At 46.1% G+C, this 19199-nt stretch overlaps 1 protein-coding gene across 1 annotated transcript; it reads left to right on the forward strand.

The window, feature by feature from the left end:
- Positions 1 to 5782: 5782 nt before the first annotated feature.
- On the forward strand, positions 5783 to 8778 carry LOC136465067 (early nodulin-like protein 1). Its single transcript, XM_066463955.1, has 2 exons — positions 5783 to 5944; positions 8314 to 8778. The coding sequence occupies exons 1-2, from the start codon at positions 5783 to 5785 to the stop codon at positions 8776 to 8778; spliced, it is 627 nt and encodes a 208-aa protein (XP_066320052.1).
- The last annotated feature ends 10421 nt before the right edge of the window (positions 8779 to 19199 follow it).

A 19199-nucleotide genomic window follows, 5' to 3' on the forward strand; every position in this document is an offset into this window, starting at 1 on the left:
ACCAATCATCTACTACCATGGGTATACCCCTTGGTGGACTGCCGACTAGATTTCAACGACAATGGCCCGCCAGGTAGGGGGTGTGCGTGCTAATTCCATGGCCAACCAGATGGTCAAATTCCCTAGATCCATGATCTTCCCTAAGCCAGGCCAGTCATTCACGATTGGATCCATAACCTGGATTATCAACGTCGACGGCAACGGAGAGATCATGGAGGCAATGCAGGATAATCCTGCCCCGAACGTGTCGACGCTGATCACGCCGGCGCTGGAACCAGAAGCTCCAATCCCAGTTCCTCGCCGAGTTAGGAGATCCATTGATCAGAATGATCTGATCGCATCTGTCGATCAGGTCACTAATGGCTTAGCCAAGTGCTTGTCTCTCGCGGAATCGGTTTTAAATCAATCTACCAAACGGAGACGTGACTCCTGCACTACAAGGTCACCACGCCACTAATGCCAAGCACCCTGCTCGTGCACGTCGTCCGAGGTGGCAAGGTGAAGATCTGGTGATCACGGCAACTCTGGACGGGCGTATCGTTCAACACCGACCACTCCCTGCCCCGACGGAGAACATGCCGAGGCCCTATTCTTTTAAGCTGGTGGGTGCGGATCCAATCTGTCGGGACGCCCTGCACCATCTTTTTGCCGACCACACCAAGCACAGCTACGTCAACGACCTCTACCAGATCAACCTCCCTGAGGCCGACCAGCCTACGCCAACGGTAAACATGGTGCAAATCCGGTAGCTTCCGGATGAAATGCTCCATACAATCCTAGAGGAAAGCCCCGAGCCATATTCCGAGGGCTCTACCAGCAGCTGCCCACCTTTCCCTCCAGGCTTTGGGAGATAGCTTTTCATGGTTAGCCACGACAGCGTTGCTGTTGATGGAGAAACCAGTGTCCAGCGCCATGAGCACAAAGCTAGGAACACTGATCACCAATGACGTCGTAATGAAGAAGCAGAAAACGCCGCCCAAGCCGCCAGAGGTGGCCTGCCGCCTCTGGCTCGTAATCTCCATCAAGAGTTCCTCATGGTGTACAACCAGCAAGTGGAGTAGGCGCCGAGCGCCAATCTAGCTGTGGCCACCCACGAGTTGTCTAGACTCCCACCAACGCCGGAGGTACTCAAGATTCAAGCGCTGCTTCAAGCAGCTCAGGTCTAGGTCTACGACATCTAGAACCTAGTTTTGTCTTTTTCAACCGCATCGGCTCGTAGTCGAAACCCCTGTGGCTCTCACCACGAGGGGGGAAACCGTTATCATAGCGGCTAGATCATCTAAGGGGGGGTCCAGGGCAATGTTGCCATCAACCCTGGATCACAAGGACCATGAAATTAGCATGGCCGACCAGCTCATGACACCAACCAGGAGGTTAATCAACCCCTGCACAGTGACGCCCGCGACCATATCTAGTCTAATCTCGATGCCCGCAATCGCATCGAGAACAGTCGTGCCTAGAGACATCAGGGAAAACTCCAATGTTGATAGGTGTACGACAACCAACATGGCAACTCCATCAGCCTCCGACCACTCCCCGTTGTCGAGCCAACGGGACCTTGCCCCTTCACAGCAAGGTGTGAGCTGTACATGGCTCGCAGGCTTCAAGGTCTTTGGGTTCGATCCCTACGATGGCAAGGCCAATCCTGAAAAGTGGATGTAGCTCTATGAGATCGCCGTACGTGCCGCCTAGGGAAACAACGACATAATGGCAAACTATATGCCTGTTATGCTCTCCCAATTTGCCAATAATTGGCTTATGGGCTTGGGGGATGACTCCATCGAATCTTGGAATGATCTTAAGAGAGTTTTTATTGAGAATTACTTGGCAACGTGTTAGTAGCCTGGCACGAAGTATGATATAGAGAAACTCCATCAGACGTCTGGGGAACCTTTACGAAGCTACATCAGACGTTTCTCGGAAGCGAGGAATACCATCCCCAACATGGGGGACAGTGAGGCCATCTCCGTTTTCACCAGAGGACTCCACCACCATTAGGAGCTGCACTCCAAACTTTACCACAAGAGGCCCCAGACCATCGGTGAACTCCTCAAGGTTGCAAACTCATACGCAGACTCTGAAGAAGCTAATCGGTAGTTCAAGGACGATGTTGCTTGTGCTTCCCGCTTGGATCGCCACCCACATCATGATGATGATCGCCGCGAAGAACGACATTATGAAGATCATGGTAGGCGCTACGACGATCGTGAATGCCATCATAATGATCGGCCAGAGGGATCAAGGGTTGCATAGCCACGTTGTCGCCGATCGGAAAACTTCATCAACAACGTAGAGTAGCCACGCGCTAAGCGCAATTTCAATGATGCCTACAAAAACCTCCTTGACAGTCAATGCCCAATTCACAAGGATAGCAAGCACACCATGCAGCAATGCTATGGCATGGCCAAAGCTTTCCGCGATGAGGAGTAGAAATGGCAGCGGCTCAAGGGCGAGAGTCAGATGATGGCAAGGGGGAGGAGCGTCCTAAGGATGCACGACCCGCTTTCCAAGATACGAACAAGACCATCGCCACAATCTTCGGAGGGTACGCCGGCTCCGAGAGCAAACGCCAATAGAAACTCACCGCTCGGCAGGTCATATCGATCATCAAGTACGAACGGTTGTCGATCCTAAATATCTGGACTGGTCAGAGTACCCTATCACCTTCAGTAGGGCCGACCAGTGGGCGGATATCCCTATACCCAGGGCGTCTCCCACTCATGCTGGATCCCACCATCTGCAACATGCGGTTCAAGAAGGTCCTCATCGACGGTGTGAGTGCCTCAATCTCCTCTTCACTGGAGCCCTAACTAAGTTAGGCCTCACAAAGGACGATCTCGTCCCTGTTGATTCTTCATTCTGGGGGATTGTACCTGGCAGAGCGTCCCAACCTTTGGGGTAGATCACCTTGCCAGTCCAGTTTGGCACCGCCGACCACTTCCATACTGAGTACGTGAACTTCTTCGTGGTAGACTTTGACATCGCCAACCACGCCATCCTTGACCAACCAGCTCTCGCCAAGTTCATGGCCGTGCCCCATTATGTCTACCTGGTGTTGAAGATCCCGATAGAACAGGGTGTTCTCACCCTGTGTGCCAACGTCTCCACCGCCTACGACTGCGAAAGAACAGGGTGTAGCTAATATACTAGCTATAGTAATTAAAAGAGCCAAAGCAGATAATTAGATAAGTGGAATAGTGCCACATCTAGTTGACGAAGGTTTATCTATTCTACTGTATGCTGACGATACGTTACTCTTTATGCATCATGACCTCGAAAAGGCTCGCAACATGAAGTTATTACTTTGTGCATTCGAGCAACTTTCAGGGCTTAAAATAAACTTCCACAAGAGTGAAATATTCTGCTTTGGAGCAGCACAATAATCTTTGTCCCAATATACAGAGCTTTTTGGTTGTAATCAAGGGGCTTTTCCAATGAGGTATTTGGGCATACCTATACATTATAGGAGGCTCTCAAATGCAGATTGGAAAAGAGTAGAAGAACGTTTTGAAAAAAAGACTCAACAGCTGGAAAGGAAAACATCTATCAACTAGTGGGCGCTTGACTCTGATTAACTCAGTGCTTAGCAGCTTACCAATGTATACGATGTCCTTTTTTGCGATCCCAAAAGGAGTTCTCAAGAAATTAGACTACTTTAGGTCAAGATTTTTTTGGCAAAGTGATGAACACAAACGAAAATACAGATTAGCCAAATGGGACATATTATGCCAACCCAAAAACCAAAGTGGGCTTGGAATTCACAATTTAGACATCAAGAACACAACCCTTCTGAGTAAGTGGCTTTTGAAATTGCTCACAACTGAGGGTACTTGGCAACAAATGCTACGCAAAAAATATTTAGGATCTAGGCCTCTTTCTCAAGTTCAATGGAAGAACAAGGGACTCGCATTTCTAGGCTAGCCTGATGAAGGTTAAATGAGATTTTCTGCGTTTTGGGACCTTCCACAATTCAAGATGGATCACAAGTAAGATTCTAGGAAGATAGGTGGCTAGGACAGTCAACTCTGCGTCAACAATATCCTTGCCTTTATAACATAGCCCGGCATAAACAGGTACTGTAGCAGAAGTGCTAAGCACGTCTCCACCTACTCTATCCTGGCAAAGAGATCATCTAATTGGACACAAATTAGTGGCATGGAACAATTTACTTCCACGCATCACGAATATTGTGTTAAGCCAGCAAGAAGATGAATTTCGCTGGAACTTGCATCCTAATGGACAGTTCTCAGTTAAATCTCATTACCTAGCAATGATCCATAATGATGTCCCTAGTATTAATAAAGGATTGTGGAAACTAAAAGCTCCGTTGAAGATCAAGATATTTTTGCGGTACCTACGTAGAGACATAGTGTTAACCAAAGACAACTTAGTTAAACGTAATTGGCATGACAGCAAACAGTGTTGTTTTTGTCACAAAGATGAGACAATTAAGCACCTGTTTTTTTTAGTGTCGTTTTGCTCGTGCTGTCTGGTCTGTTATCCAGGCGGCTTCAGACTTGTCTCAACCGCATAGTGTATCAAGCATGTTTGGTTCTTGGCTCTATGGTTTAAGTAAAGAACCGAAATCGTTAGCTTTGCTAGGAGCAGCAGCTACATGCTGGTCTCTTTGGTTATGTAGGAATGACCTGGTTTTTGAAAAGAAACGTAGTTCTTCTCCTTTACAGGTTATCTACTCGATTATACATTGGCCTCGTAAATAGGCTATCCTACAGAAGCCAACTTCACAAGATTTGGTTGTAGCGGCATCTCAACAATTGGCGCGGGTGGCCAAGGAGTTTTTTACCCGGGCACATGGGTGGCAGTCTAGTCTTCGGATTGAGTGTTATTAGTGTATCTTTCTGTTTTAAGATCTTTTATAAGGCTGTGTGTATCCTTGTTATATAGAGGCCGGAAGTGTTTTAAGGTCTTTGTATCATCTCGATGTAACGATCTTGGAAATAATAAAGCTTTCCTTATCGAAAAAATCCTTGCATGACCCATCATCATCAATTTCTTTTTCCAAACAAAAGGATAAAAAAATCTAGGCTGCTTAAACTTTGGAGCTTCAACTTACATTGCCAACAATTTATTCCATTATTAAATTATTACACGCCACACACACACGTACAGGGCAACAGCTAGAAGACGCAGCAGGTACTTATTCCATTATTACAGGCCACACACACGTACAGCTCGACCGCGGCACCACCAATGCATTGTGCATGCGGTGATGACTGATGAGCAGACGACGACGACGAGGACACATGACGACACCAAACAAATTAGAGCACCAGCTGGGCCTGTTGCCTGGCTAGCCAGCCGTAGCAGCTAGCCGATCTGGGGGATCTGGGAGACATAGCCGCTGTTGTCGAGGTGGACGCGGACGCGCGCGGCGTTGAAGCCGTCCGGTTCGATCCGCGTCCCCTTCGGGAGCACCTCCACGGCCACGTCGGGCCTCTCGTGGGCGATCTTCTGCGCTGCCGGCGTCGCCATCCAGCCCAGCACCTCCGGCCACTTCGACTTCTTCCAGGCGGGAGGAGGAGGTTCAACAACGATCATCTTGCGGGCCCAGCAGCTCTACTAGGTGATGAGCTCAGTGTGAGACAGTCGTGTCGACGTACGTCGTCGTAGATATTCAGATGCCTCTACGACACGTGTATATATAGACGTACGGCCGGGTACGCGACGATTCCTTACGCCATTCCTTACGCGATGATAGGCCACGCAAAACGCTAACTTTATTTGGCACCCAGTCACAGGTAAATAGTAGGAACGCACGCGTATGCCTCGTTTCATCAGGAAGTTTTCAGCTCGCCCGCTCTCGCCGGTTGCCACAATGAAGGTGCACCTACAGCTGGGAGTGCCCCAAACTATGTTCGCCAACGGAACAACCAAGGTGCACCACAGCTGCGAGTGCCCCAAACAGCACCCGCCGCTGCCGCCAGTACTATGACCCCAAACAACACACGGTAAGCACGTTTGTCCCATATCACAGCTATATATGAATCAATGCCGAAAAAGGATCTATGACATTAGACAGTGTCAATTAATACACCATCGAATTCAGAATTTATTTCAATATTCGAAATTTAAAAGCAAAAGAGCAACACAAGAATATATCTACTTCCACGTGTTTACAGAAGAGAGAGCACAACATCTAGCCTCCACTTTCGGTTGCATTGTCGGTCAACTTCCTTTCACCTACTTGGGCCTTCCCCTTGGTACCACACGTCCAGCTGTTGTTGATTTTCTACCGCTAGTGTGCAGAATTGAAAGAAGAATGGCCGGCATCTCCAGCTTGCTGTCCTACCATGGAAGATTAATATATTGGTTAATTCTCTTCTTTCATCTCTTCCCATGTACTGGCTCAGCACCATTCCCAAAGACCGTTATCAAACAAATTGACAGTTTTAGGAAAAATTGTCTTTGGGATGGTAAGGATCTGCATAGACAAGGCAAGTGCCTAGTTCCTTGGACTGCAGCCTGTCGACCAAAGGATATGAAGGTGGCCTTGGTATCTTAAATCTCCAGGCACAAAATATGGCACTTTTGCTAAAATTTGCTGATAAGTTTTACAATCGAAATGCTACTCCTTGGGTTGATAAGGCACTTTTGGCACCAAGCGACAGGTAAATAGCTAGTAGGAACGCACGCGTATGCCTGGTTTCATCAGGAAGTTTTGATTTTGCTGTTAGAGCTCGCCGCTCTCACCAGTCGCCACAATGAAGGTGCACCTACAGCTGCGAGTGCCCCAAACTACGTTCGCCACCGGAACAACCAAGATGCACCTACAGCTGGGAGTGCAAGCCACTGCCGCCAGACAATGACCCCAAACAACACACGGTAAGCACGTTTGTCCCTTACCACAACTATATATGAATCAATGCCGAAAAGGGATCTACGACAATAGATTAGTGTCAACTAATACACCTACCAATTTAGGATCTATTTCAACATTCTAAATTCAAAAGCAAAAGTGGAACACAAGCATATATCTACTTCCAGGTGTTTACGGTCTTGATTGAATTTCTAGCCAAACGAATTAATTGACGTTTTTTTATATTCTACGTCAGATTTATTCCGCATGATTAATATAATCACTACCGGAGACTGTGTAGTTACCGAGTGCCCCGACAATTACCGAGTGTCAAAAGTCGGGGCACTCGGAAAACAGTACTTACCGAGTGCCAACACTCGGAAAACATAAACACCCGGTAGTAGACCGCTTTACCGAGTCAGCACACTCGATAAATTCAGACACTCGTTAAAACTTCAAGTTTACCGAAGGGGCGCACTCGGTAAAAACAACCACTCGGTATTGAGGTGCCACGTCACCTAGGATACCACCCGTGCGCCAAACGGCATCACGGCATGACATGTTTACCGAGTGTTATGAGCATACACTCAGCAAACATCACAGTAACAACAGCTCCGCCCATCAAGCGCTCATAGCAAATAAAAAAGACCGAAAATGTTTACCGAGTGTCACACTCGGTAATAATAAAGTTTTACCGAGTGTAAGTGCACAACACTCGGTAAATACTATCTTTTACCGAGTGTATTGGCGCAACACTCGGTAAAATTCAACCAAATTTCTTGTTTTTCCCTTCATTCTTTTTCCTCTATCCACATATGATATTTAGTACTCCATTCCAAAATATGGTGTTTATTTCGATTTATTTACTATATTTCACAAAATTTTCATTCTTTATGAAAATTAGGTACATATCATGTAAATTTAATTGTAATAATTAAAATCGAACTCGATAAATCACGAGATTGGAAGAATTAACATTGAAGCATACATCTATGTTATAGAAAAATTTTCATAACGTTTCAGAAGTATTTTTACATTCGTCGCTGCCGAACCGGTACATCTCCCAAAGAGACGCTAAACATTCAAAATGACGAGTAGGATTTCTATTAAGAGTGAAATTCAACATTATGATTTGAACTTGGAATTTTTTAGATAGTAAATAGATGACATGAAATAGTTCATGTGAAAGTTTGGTGAATTTTAGGATTAAATTGGCATTTTTTCATTTTTGTTTTGCATGAAATAATGGATACTTTTACCGAGTGTGACCTCAAACACTCGGTAAAGGTTAGCCACGGCCCACCTGTCTGCCACAGTGGGCTGCCATGCTTCTGTTTACCGAGTGCCGTAGATCTAGGCACTCGGTAAACATGTACCAGGCCCACATGTCATTGGGCTGTGGTGCTTCTGTTTACCGAGTGCCGTAGATCTGGGCACTCGGTAAACATGTACCAGGCCCACATGTACCAGCCGTTTCGCCCTCAAATCGTGCACAGACACACACACACACCGCACACGCCCGCGCATCCCCGCCGCACCGCCGCCGTCCCCCGCACTTGCGCCCGCGCCTCCCCGCGCCCGCGCCCGTGCGCTCCACGCTGTCGCCGGCGCCTCCTCCACTCCACGCCGTCGCCAGCGCCTCCCCGCTGTCGCCGGCGCCTCCCCACCACCGCGGCCGCCTCCTCCCCTCCACCACCGCCGCCTGTCGTTCCCGTTCCCCTCTCGCTCGCTCCCGTGCCGAACTGCCCATTCACACTCACCGTCCGGAAGCTTGCATCTCGCCGGCTGGCGACGGCCGTGCCACCTGCTCCCATCCTTGCGGCTTCCCTGGCCTCGATCTGGCGCCCGAGACGAAGACCACGGAAGGGAGCGCGACGACGAGCTCGACTGATTCCGCGACTTGTCCGCTGTACCTGTACGGCCAGGGCCGCGGCCTTCTCCAGGTGCGCGAAAGAAATTGAATTTTCTGCCCCTTCGATTGCTCGATGTCAGCTAGGCTTGTTTCCCTAGTTCAAAGAACGTTAGTTTGCTTCTTTGTCCTTTCCTGTCCACCAGTAAGCTGGTTCGAATCAAAGTAGTGCCTTAATAAGTTCAGTCGATTGCAACACTGTGAATGAAACGAGGAGTGCTCGTGCAGATCTTGTAGTCGCCAGAGAATGAATGAAGCTCCCTTTTTTAGTTTCCAAATGTGAAGATTTTGCTAGGGATAAAGATGCTGATTCTTATGGTGTGGCCCTTTATTCCTCCCCTGGTTCATTAGTCCAAATATATACTGTTCTTGGTTTTTGGGCACGGCCAGCTTTGCAAGAATAGCACAGCGGTCTGCTGAACCTGATGAAGTGATTGATCAACTCAAATGGACGGCATTAATTCCCGGCCGGTCTGCAATTTCGGCGCCAAAATTATGTGTGTGCTGGCGCGCCTCACCTCATGATCATGCGTGCATGCATGTAAGATCGAGCTGTGTTTGATCAATGCATAGGGCTATATAAGGCAAGCATTCCATTGCCTTTCTCCATCTCATCGAGTCATCCATCTATCCATCCTCCAAACATGGCTGCGGCACTTGGGGGCCTTCTCCCCGGCGTCTGCGCCGTGCTGATGGTAATCGCCGTCGCAAGCGCTGCCTCCAGCGAGGCCTCCTTGGTGGTCGTCGGCCTCGCCAAATGCGCCGACTGCACCAGGAAGAACATGAAGGCCGAGGCGGCATTCAAGGGTATATAGAGTACTAGGAGTACATGCATTTAATTATGCTTTAACATTAACAGTGCATACTGAATGCTTTACGCTGATCAGTGATTCGGTCAGAAGAAGCTAGCTAGCTGCTGCTGCTACTGACTGTCTTCTGATCGATCTCCTCAAAGGAGAAGCGGCAGTTTTTACCCTTTAGTGCTGCGACACCGGTAATAATTTTTATAAGCATACATGTTTATATATTGGTTGCCTTTCTGTCCAAAATATATGGAAATTATCCAATCTTTTGTTATTTTTTTTCCACATGATCCAGTCCAAGTTTCTCATGCTATCAACAAGTATGTACCTATCTCATCAACATGTATTCCACTTGCTAAATATATCACTCTTGTTGTCCAAAATCTTTGAACAATCTATTCATTAGTAACTAGGGCTTGTCATCGGTGATTTGTTTGTGGTAGTGTCATGCCATGTGACCTATAGTGCTGCGACAGAACCTAGCGCCCCTTTGTGCGCTAGCCACATGGTTGTGCTGCTAGGCGCGCGCTGGTGCTCGGGTATATGGTTGAGACACGCTACAAAACCTGTTAATGCTCTACCTCAATCTTCGATAAAACCTGCTGATGCTCGACCAAGAACATGAATGTCTCTTTATCATCTCATATGGTTTTTCTCTAGCACTACTACTCTATTGCTCTAAACTGCAATATCGTCTATATGTTAGGATGGATGACTGTTAGTGGATGTACACGGGCTATCACAAGAGGGGTCAATACACAAATGAATGGATTGAGAAGGCCAATGATTTCATGACAAAGGCATTTGCAAACGGACGGCGACATGCCTGGTGTCCCTGTAGGAAGTGTAAGAACAAGGCAATGAAAACATATGAGGAGATGACTAAAGATCTTGTCAACAATGGATTTGTAGAGAACTATACCCGGTGGACCATGCATGGTGAATGCCATCGTGCGAGAGAAGAGGTCGTGAGACAACGGATCGAGGAGTTTGATTCTGAAGCCGGGGTGGCAGAAATGTTAAATGACCATGACATGCCTTTCGATGAAGGAAGTGCAGAGCAGGAGCCAGAGCAAACTGCAAAGGCGTTTTACACCATGTTGGATGTGGCACAACAACCCCTTCACGGGTGCACCAATGTTTCTAAACTGGATGCCATTGCACGTCTAATGGCTGTGAAGTCCCAGTTTAGCTGGAGTAGAGAATCCTTCGATCAACTATTGACAGTAGTTGGCACCCTACTTCCGGATGATCACGTTCTGCCAAAGAACACGTATGAGTCAAATAAAATCCTTCGTGCACTCAAGATGTCGTACGAGCAGATACATGCTTGTCCGAACGGATGCATCTTATTCAGGGGAGAACATGCTGACGATAAGTACTGTCCGAAGTGTAAGGCATCTAGGTACATTGAGTTAGAATCTGGTGATGGTCGGAAGACGCAAACAAAAGTCGGCGCAAAGATCCTGAGGTACCTTCCTTTCATACCGATGATCCAACGACTTTTCATGAGCGAGGAATCCACAAAACAGATGACGTGGCACAAAACTGGACGCCGATACACTAACAAGATGATACATCCATCCGATGGTGAATCATGGAAAAGCTTCGATCGGAAGCATACCGACAAAGCTGACGAGGCTCGTAATGTACGCATTGCACTGGCAACTGATGGGTTCAATCCTTATGGAATGGGTTCTTCACCATACACATGTTGGCCCGTATTCATCATCCCTCTCAACCTCCCACCTGGCGTCGCCTTTCAACGGCAAAATATTTTCTTGTCACTTATAATTCTAGGACACCCAGGGGCTAATATGAGTGTGTACATGGAGCCTTTGATAGACGATTTGGTCCGTGCATGGGACGAAGGGGTAGTGACATACGACCGATTCACAAAGACAAACTTCATAATGCATATTTGGTACCATTATTCCATGCATGACTTCCTGGCTTATGGGTTATTTTGTGGCTGGTGTGTTCACACGAAGATGCCATGCCCGATATGCAAGTCAGCTGTGGAGTTCTTTCGGTTGGAGAAGGGGGGCAAGTTTTCTTCATTTGACAAACATCGACAATTCCTCCCTCTTGACCACCCATTCAGGAGAGACAAGAAGAACTTTCGAAAAGGTGTCACAGTGGAAGACTCTGCACCGGAAATGATGACAGGTGCTCAGGTTCTTGAGATGTTAGATGGTCTTGTGGTCGACAATGAAAAGGGGGGCTTCGTGGGATATGGAAAAGAGCATGCCTGGACACACAAGTCGTGCTTGTGGAAGCTTCCTTACTTTAAGGACCTCCTTCCACATAACATTGATGTAATGCACACTGAAAAGAATTTCGCCGAGGCGGTCCTTCACACAATCATGGACTGGGAAAAGTCAAAGGACAATGTCAAGGCTAGATTGGATCAAGCAACGCTGTGCGATAGACCAAAGCTAAACATGTTGCCTCCCTTACGCGGGAAGTCATGGAAGAAGCCTAAGGCCGACTTTGTCCTAACGAGGGCCCAAAAGAAAGAAGTTCTTCAATGGTTCCAATCATTGATGTTCCCTGATGGGTATGCAGCGAATTGGAGGAGGGGTGTGAACTTAAGTACCATGCGAATCACAGGGCTCAAGAGTCATGATTACCACATATGGATTGAGCGCCTTCTTCCGGTGATGGTTTGTGGCTATTTCCCTGATCACATCTGGCGAGTGATGGCAGAGTTGAGCATGTTCTTCCTCAAGCTATGTGCTAAGGAGATATCTCGGACCAAGATTGAAGAAATGGAAAGAATGGCCCCGGTGTTGCTCTGCAAGTTGGAGAAGATCTTTCCCCCTGGCTTCTTTAATCCGATGCAACATTTGCTCTTGCACCTACCATATGAGGCAAAAATGGGGGGCCCTGTGCATGCCCGTTGGTGCTATCCAATTGAGCGATGCCTAAAGGTTCTTAGAACAAAATGCAAAAATAAATGCAAAATTGAAGCTTCCTGTGCAGAGGCATCCATTATGGAGGAGGTGTCATACTTCACAACAAGATACTATGCTAACAACCTTCCTAACGTGCATAATCCACCCCCTCGTTACAATGCTGCCGACAATCAGTCGACCCTCAGCCTTTTCCGAGGGCAACTCAAAAGTGCAAGTGAACCTACCTTGAAGATGTTGAGCCTAGAAGAGTGGCGCTCTATCCAGCTGTATGTGTTGCGAAACCTTGAAGAGGTTGGCCCGTACATTGCGTAAGTTTTACACAAACTTGTTTCTTTTCTTGTCAATATTTCGCATGCACCCATCCAACCCTCTTGTTAATGGCTGTTACAGCAAATTTGTTCTCATCTACCATCGTCCATCACGGAGGGAACCCACCGAAGCGGAAGTTGAAACCCTTCTAAGACATGGCGTGGGAGAACGAAATCCCACTTTTATTTGTTGGTTCAAGGAGGAGGTACTGTTCAATTTCATTTGTTGTTTGTACTTAACTCTCAACTCGACAAATATATAACGAATCATCCTACTTGAACTAGCAGGCCAAAACTGACGTGTCTATGAGTGCCGAGTTGAGGCAAGTTGCCAATGGATTTGAATTTAGGGTCAAGTCATTCTCTGTGTATGATGTCAATGGATATCGCTTTCACACAACTCGGCACGAGCAGAGTCAGCCGAATCGAAGAACCACAAATACCGGTGTTTTCACGCCAGGCACAGATGGGTTGGACTACTATGGAATAATTGAAGAAATATACAAACTCAAGTTTCCTGGTTGTGTACCTCTTCGTCCTGTCATATTCAAATGCCATTGGTTTGATCCCAAAGAAGTGATAAAGACCCCTGAGCTTAGGTTAGTCGAAGTTCTAAAGTCATCCGTCTTGCTAGGAGACGATGTGTACATTGTGGCCCAACAGGCCACGCAAGTTTATTATCTCTCATACCCGTGCCAAACCAAAGACCGTCTTAAGGCGTATGATGTTGTGTACAAGGTATCGCCGCATGGTAAAGTACCCGTCCCAAACGATGATGATTATAACATCGATGCAAACACATATGACGGAGAGTTCTTTCAAGAAGAAGGATTAGAAGGGAGTTTTGAGATTGTCTTAGATGTAGATCTCGCAATGGAAGTAGACAATGATACGGTCATTGTTGATGGGGATGATGGAGAGGAGGTTCACAACGCGAAGGACTTGTTATTACTTGAGCAACACCGTTCAGGCAGTGTCGCTAGTGATGAGACTTTGAGAGACGATCATAATTACGTCGACAATAGCGATGATGAGATTTTTGGCCCACCTATCGATGATCTTGATGATTATTTCTAGTACATGTAAGATCTGTAGTACTTATGGCAATTTTATACATGTATGATACATTTACTTATTTTGCATCTCTTTTATACATGTATGATACATTTACTTATTTTGCATCTCTTTTATACATGTATGATACATTTACTTATTTTGCATCTCTTTTATACATGTATGATACATTTACTTTTGTATATGCGTACTGATAGTTTATTCCTTTTGTTGCAGGTGATTGATGGTGGGCGGTGGAATCAGGAAGATTAGGTCGGTTATGACCTTACTGGCTAGTGGCGAGGGGTCTAGCCAGGGTGGAGGAGGAGGGCGTGCATAGACTGAGGGTGGAGGGTGTGCCCAGGGAGGAGGAGGACGACGACGAGGGCGTGCCTAGGGAGGTGGAGCCCAGGGTGGAGGTGGAGCCCAGGGTGGAGGAGGAGCCCAGGGTGGAGGAGGAGGACGGCGACGACGAGGGCGTCGAGAGCCGACACCTCCTCCACAGGACGACGACGACGAGTTCGTAGCGGCCACGAAGGAGGATGAGGAGGAGGAGACCAGGGAGGAGATAGCGGAGGCGGTGGAGGAGGCACGGAGGGAGGATGAGGCCGAGCGGGCTGAGCGCGAGGAGGATGCCGACTTGCTGGCAGAGGAAAATGGGGTGCCTACGGTTTGGCTGCGAGGGTCGTCGCGCCTCCCAGACTTACCCATACAGAGACGGCCAGTGATTCGACCCTCCAGAACTAAGTAAATAATTTTTGCATGTTAACACTACTTCACAGGTTTTTAAGTTATAACAGAAACTAATATTCAATCTCAATAACTTTGTGGAGGGATTGGGAAATGGTGATCCCAGGGAGTCACTCTCGCGGAGTAAACGGGATCCTAGGTCTTCTGTGCAGGGCAAACTACCCCGGGATGGTGAGGATCAATGGTGTTGTGCAGCCCGCCATGAAGTGGTCCCACTGGCACGCCGCCAGTGATCAGACTGATCGAGCTAGCAGGTGTTATAACAGCAAGGCCGACCGGGTGATGAAAGAGTTGTGGGTACGTGTTCATCGCACTATGCTGATAATAGCATCACATTAATTGTATATTACTGACTGTATTTGCTTGTAGGATTACTACACCTTGGCGGAGGGAGTACATAGGGAGGACACGGATGACGTGGTGAACAGAGTCTGTGTTCACCGAGTGCAGGACCTCTTCTACGAGACAAAGCTCCTGTGTAGAAGAATTTACCATGCCCGCAGAGGACACAGAGTCACCAGAGCACAGGCAGTGCACCTGCCCCTGACTAAGGAGCAATACTTGACGGTAAACATGAGATTACATCGTCTGTGATTAATTGCACTGAAATTGATTTATGATTTGTCATGTGCTCGTGTACGTGCAGGTGCCTCCTGCTTGGTGTGCGAGGATGGACAACTGCTGGGAGGCCATTGTGGACAAGTGGTTGAGTGAGGAGTACGAGCAATATCACACCGTACGCTCACGTTGCCATGCGATGATGCAGGGTTCCTCGCACAAACAAGGCCCCACTACCCTCAAGGAATATGCAGCCAGATATGTACGCGGATTTCATTTCGTTGTTGCTATGCTAACTTCTGAATGCATAATATCTTATTGTTGTGCTTCTTCCTGCAGACGCGGTTCCACCCCAGCCAGGAGTGCACCTCGTTCAAGGCATATGCCTTGGCACACAAGGGCAAGGCAAAGGACCCCGACCTCGTCTACAACCCGGAGGACCCGCCCGAGGCATACTACAACCCAAGCGTGCACAGGTGCCTCAGCGAGTACACGGCGATGGCGAGAGAGATCCATGGGTCAGAATTTGATCCGAGCACCGCTGACCTCAAGGGTGACATCGTCATGAGGTTGGGACCAGGTAAGCCACACGGGCGGTACTATATGGGCAACAGCACCATAGACACGGCCAACACTCAGACACTCGCCCAGATTAGAGCCCGAAGCACGAGTTCGAGTCCGGCCATATGCCCACGCTCACAGCCCCAGGTGGTAGCACTCCAGGTTAGTTCTGTTGCATTCATTGTCCATTCAATTTCTACTCGTTCTTTATTTGCATTCTAACTATGTGATAAATAATTGTAGGCCCAGATTGAAGCCCTACAGGAGTCACAGCAGGCCTCACAGAGCCAGCTTTAGGCCCTCGAGCTGTCGCACCAGGCCGAGTTGGCACAGGAGAGGGCACGAGTGCAGGCCCAGCTTGAGGCCTTCTAGCAGGCGCACAAGGACTGGTACGAGTACATGGCCCGTTTTTCTCAGAGCATGGGCCAGCCTCCACCGCCTCCGCCGCCGCCGATGATACCGTTGGTGCCTCCACCTCCGCGCGACGGCACTCCTGTGAGTCACTTAGATGCACTCTTCACTTTCGTGTCATATAGAGCTACCTTCGACTTATACCTTAGTTTGACCTACCATAGCTTAGACCTTAGAATTTGCTTTGATCTAGATAACTCACATGTGCAATCTCATTCTAGGGACCTTCTATAGCTGGATCGAACAACGATATGCAGGGTGATCAAGACCTGGACCTGACTCTGTTTCTCCGCAGGCCTCCGACCATGTGACAGGCCATCCGACCTTGTTTGAATGTTTTGTATGTTGAACTGTGGACTTGGTTGAACTTTGGACATATGTTGATGGTGTTTGTGGACTTTGCATGGTGCTTGTCGACATATGTTGGTTATTGTGAGTGGATGTGACATTTGTGGACATATATGTGATATATATTGCCTATCTGTCATGTTATTATAATTTCCTGTGATTTTGTTGCTTATTGTGACTCGATATGCACTGAAACAAACAAAAAAAATTCCGTGGACATATTTTACCGAGTGTAGCACTCGGTAAAACAGAGATTCTATCAGTTTTACCGAGTGTAGCACTCGGTAAAACAGCGAACAGAACCAAATTGGTTCTGATTCTGTGAATTTTGCCGAGTGTGCCATTTTTTACCGAGTGCCGCGTCCCCACTCGGAAATATTTGACTACTTTTTACCGAGTGGGAACACTCGGTAAACATTATTCATGAAGTTTATTTGCGGAATTGTTTTAATCACGAAAATGGTTATTCTTTTACCGAGTGTTAGGAGCTACACTCGGTAAACATTATTCAAAAAATTTATTTGCGGAATTGTTTTAATCACGAAATGCTAATTTATTTACCGAGTGCTGCTAATGACACTCGGTAAACGTCGCCGTTAACGGTCAGTTTGGAGGCTGACGACCGTCAAGTCATAATTGTTTACCGAGTGTCATTGTAGCACTCGGTAACTCTCTACTCCGAGTGCGCCGATATTGGACACTCGGTAAAATAACTTCACCGAGTCGTTGTTTGCCGAGTCCACTTTACCGAGTGTGGCACTCGGTAAAGAGTTTGCCGAGTGTGTAGCACTATTTACCGAGTGTTACTCACACTCGGTAAATACACAGTATCACATAGTGAATGATATCCCTCAATATCAATCCAGAAAACATGGACCAGCGGTGAGAAAGGGCTAGAGACAATAGATGACACGGTTCGCCGCCAGAACAGCCAAGGTGCACCACCTGCCGCCGGGAGTGCCCCAAACTACTTTCTCTAGCCAAGTGAATTGAGGTTTGTATTCTACTTCAGAGTTTTTTCCGTATGATTAATCATATCCCTCAATATCAATCAAGAAAACATGGAACATCATTGCGAAAGTGCTAGAGACAATCGAGCAATAAGGAGGAAAAACATATTAGTTGGGAAAAATAAAGGTACCGACTTGGATATAGTACATTTATATTCATCAACGTTTGAACTCTCGACCAATGATCTTTATATTCATCAGTTTTCGCAAAACAATCATAGAAAATCACACAAAAATCAGAAACATCGGACCACCAATTCGGTATAACCTAATCACCATTGATATAAAATAGTATCAAAATTATTTCTTTTCTATATAATTACCCACATTTACTATTTCAGAATACAACATAAAGTAACTAATGAATTCATCTTTAAATTACCCACCTACTCCATTAAGAAATGCCACCTAAAGTGGACCAAAATTTGCATTACTTTCCTAGGATTTTTTATTATCTTTAATCCTTTTTTATTCAATATTTTATTAATAACCGCGTCTAAAAATATTTTGCTGATATAACCCTTTTGGTTGTGCCAATCCGGCTGGCATGACAAAATAACATAGTTGCACATCCATTGGCGCGACAAGATCTACCACGTTGGATGGCGTTTCCGACGTGGAAAACCTTGCCACGACACTCCCGTTGGCGTGACAATATTGTTTTGTCGTGCCACCGGGTTTGGCGTGACAAGACTCGACATTAGAAAAATCATAACTCTTTGAAACGATGATGGACGAAGATGATTGTTATATGAAAATTGTAGATCTCGACCAGATCTACAACTTTCTATTTTTCAGTTTTTTTCGGTTGAGGACGTTAAAGATGCTCAAAAAAGTTATATAAAACTTCGGCAACATAAAAATCACATACTATCGTTTGTCACATTAGAAAAATAATATTTTCTTTGTATGGGGTCAAACGAAGATACTTTTTATACTAAAGTTCTCTCAATGAGATCTACAACTTTATAGTTTTGAGTTTTTACAGTTGAGGTGGTGTAGATGCTCGAGAAAATAATATAAAATTTCAGCAGCATATTAATTGTGTACTAGGGTTTGCCGTTTCACGAAAATTATATTTTTCTTGTATGGTATCTAATGGAGATACTTTTTATATCAAAATTGTAGCTGTCGATAAGATCAACAACTTTTTAGTTTGACTTTCATTTGAGATCGTTAAGATGCTCAAGAAAATAATACGAAATTTAAGGGGCATTATTAATCATACAAAAAATATATTTATTCAAGAACACATGGAAACATTTGATTTTTTTTCTCAGACTCATGTTTTTGGTACGCGATTAGTATGCCCCTTAAAATTTTGTATTATTTTCTTAAGCATCTTAACGATCTCAAATGAAAGGGATCAAAACTAAAAACTTGTTGATCTCAACAATAGGTACAATTTTAAAATAAAAATGTATCTTCATTTGATACCATACAAGAAAAGTATAATTTCCGTGAGACCACAAGCGCTCGTACACGATTAATATGCTGCTAAAATTTAATATTATTTTCTCGAGCATCTTAACGACCTCAAATGTAAAAACTCAAAACAATAAAGTTTTAGACTAATTGAGAGCTACAACTTTGGTATAAAAGTTATCTTCATTTGACACCATACTAAGAAGATTTTATTTTTCTAGCGCGACAAGTGATAGTATGCGATTATTATGCTTATGAAACTTTATATAATGTTTTTAAGCATCTTAACGTCATCAAATGGAAAAACTCAAAACTAGAAAGTTGTAGA

The sequence above is a fragment of the Miscanthus floridulus genome, chromosome 7, assembly GCF_019320115.1.
Source record: "Miscanthus floridulus cultivar M001 chromosome 7, ASM1932011v1, whole genome shotgun sequence".
Taxonomy (NCBI): Eukaryota; Viridiplantae; Streptophyta; class Magnoliopsida; order Poales; family Poaceae; genus Miscanthus; species Miscanthus floridulus.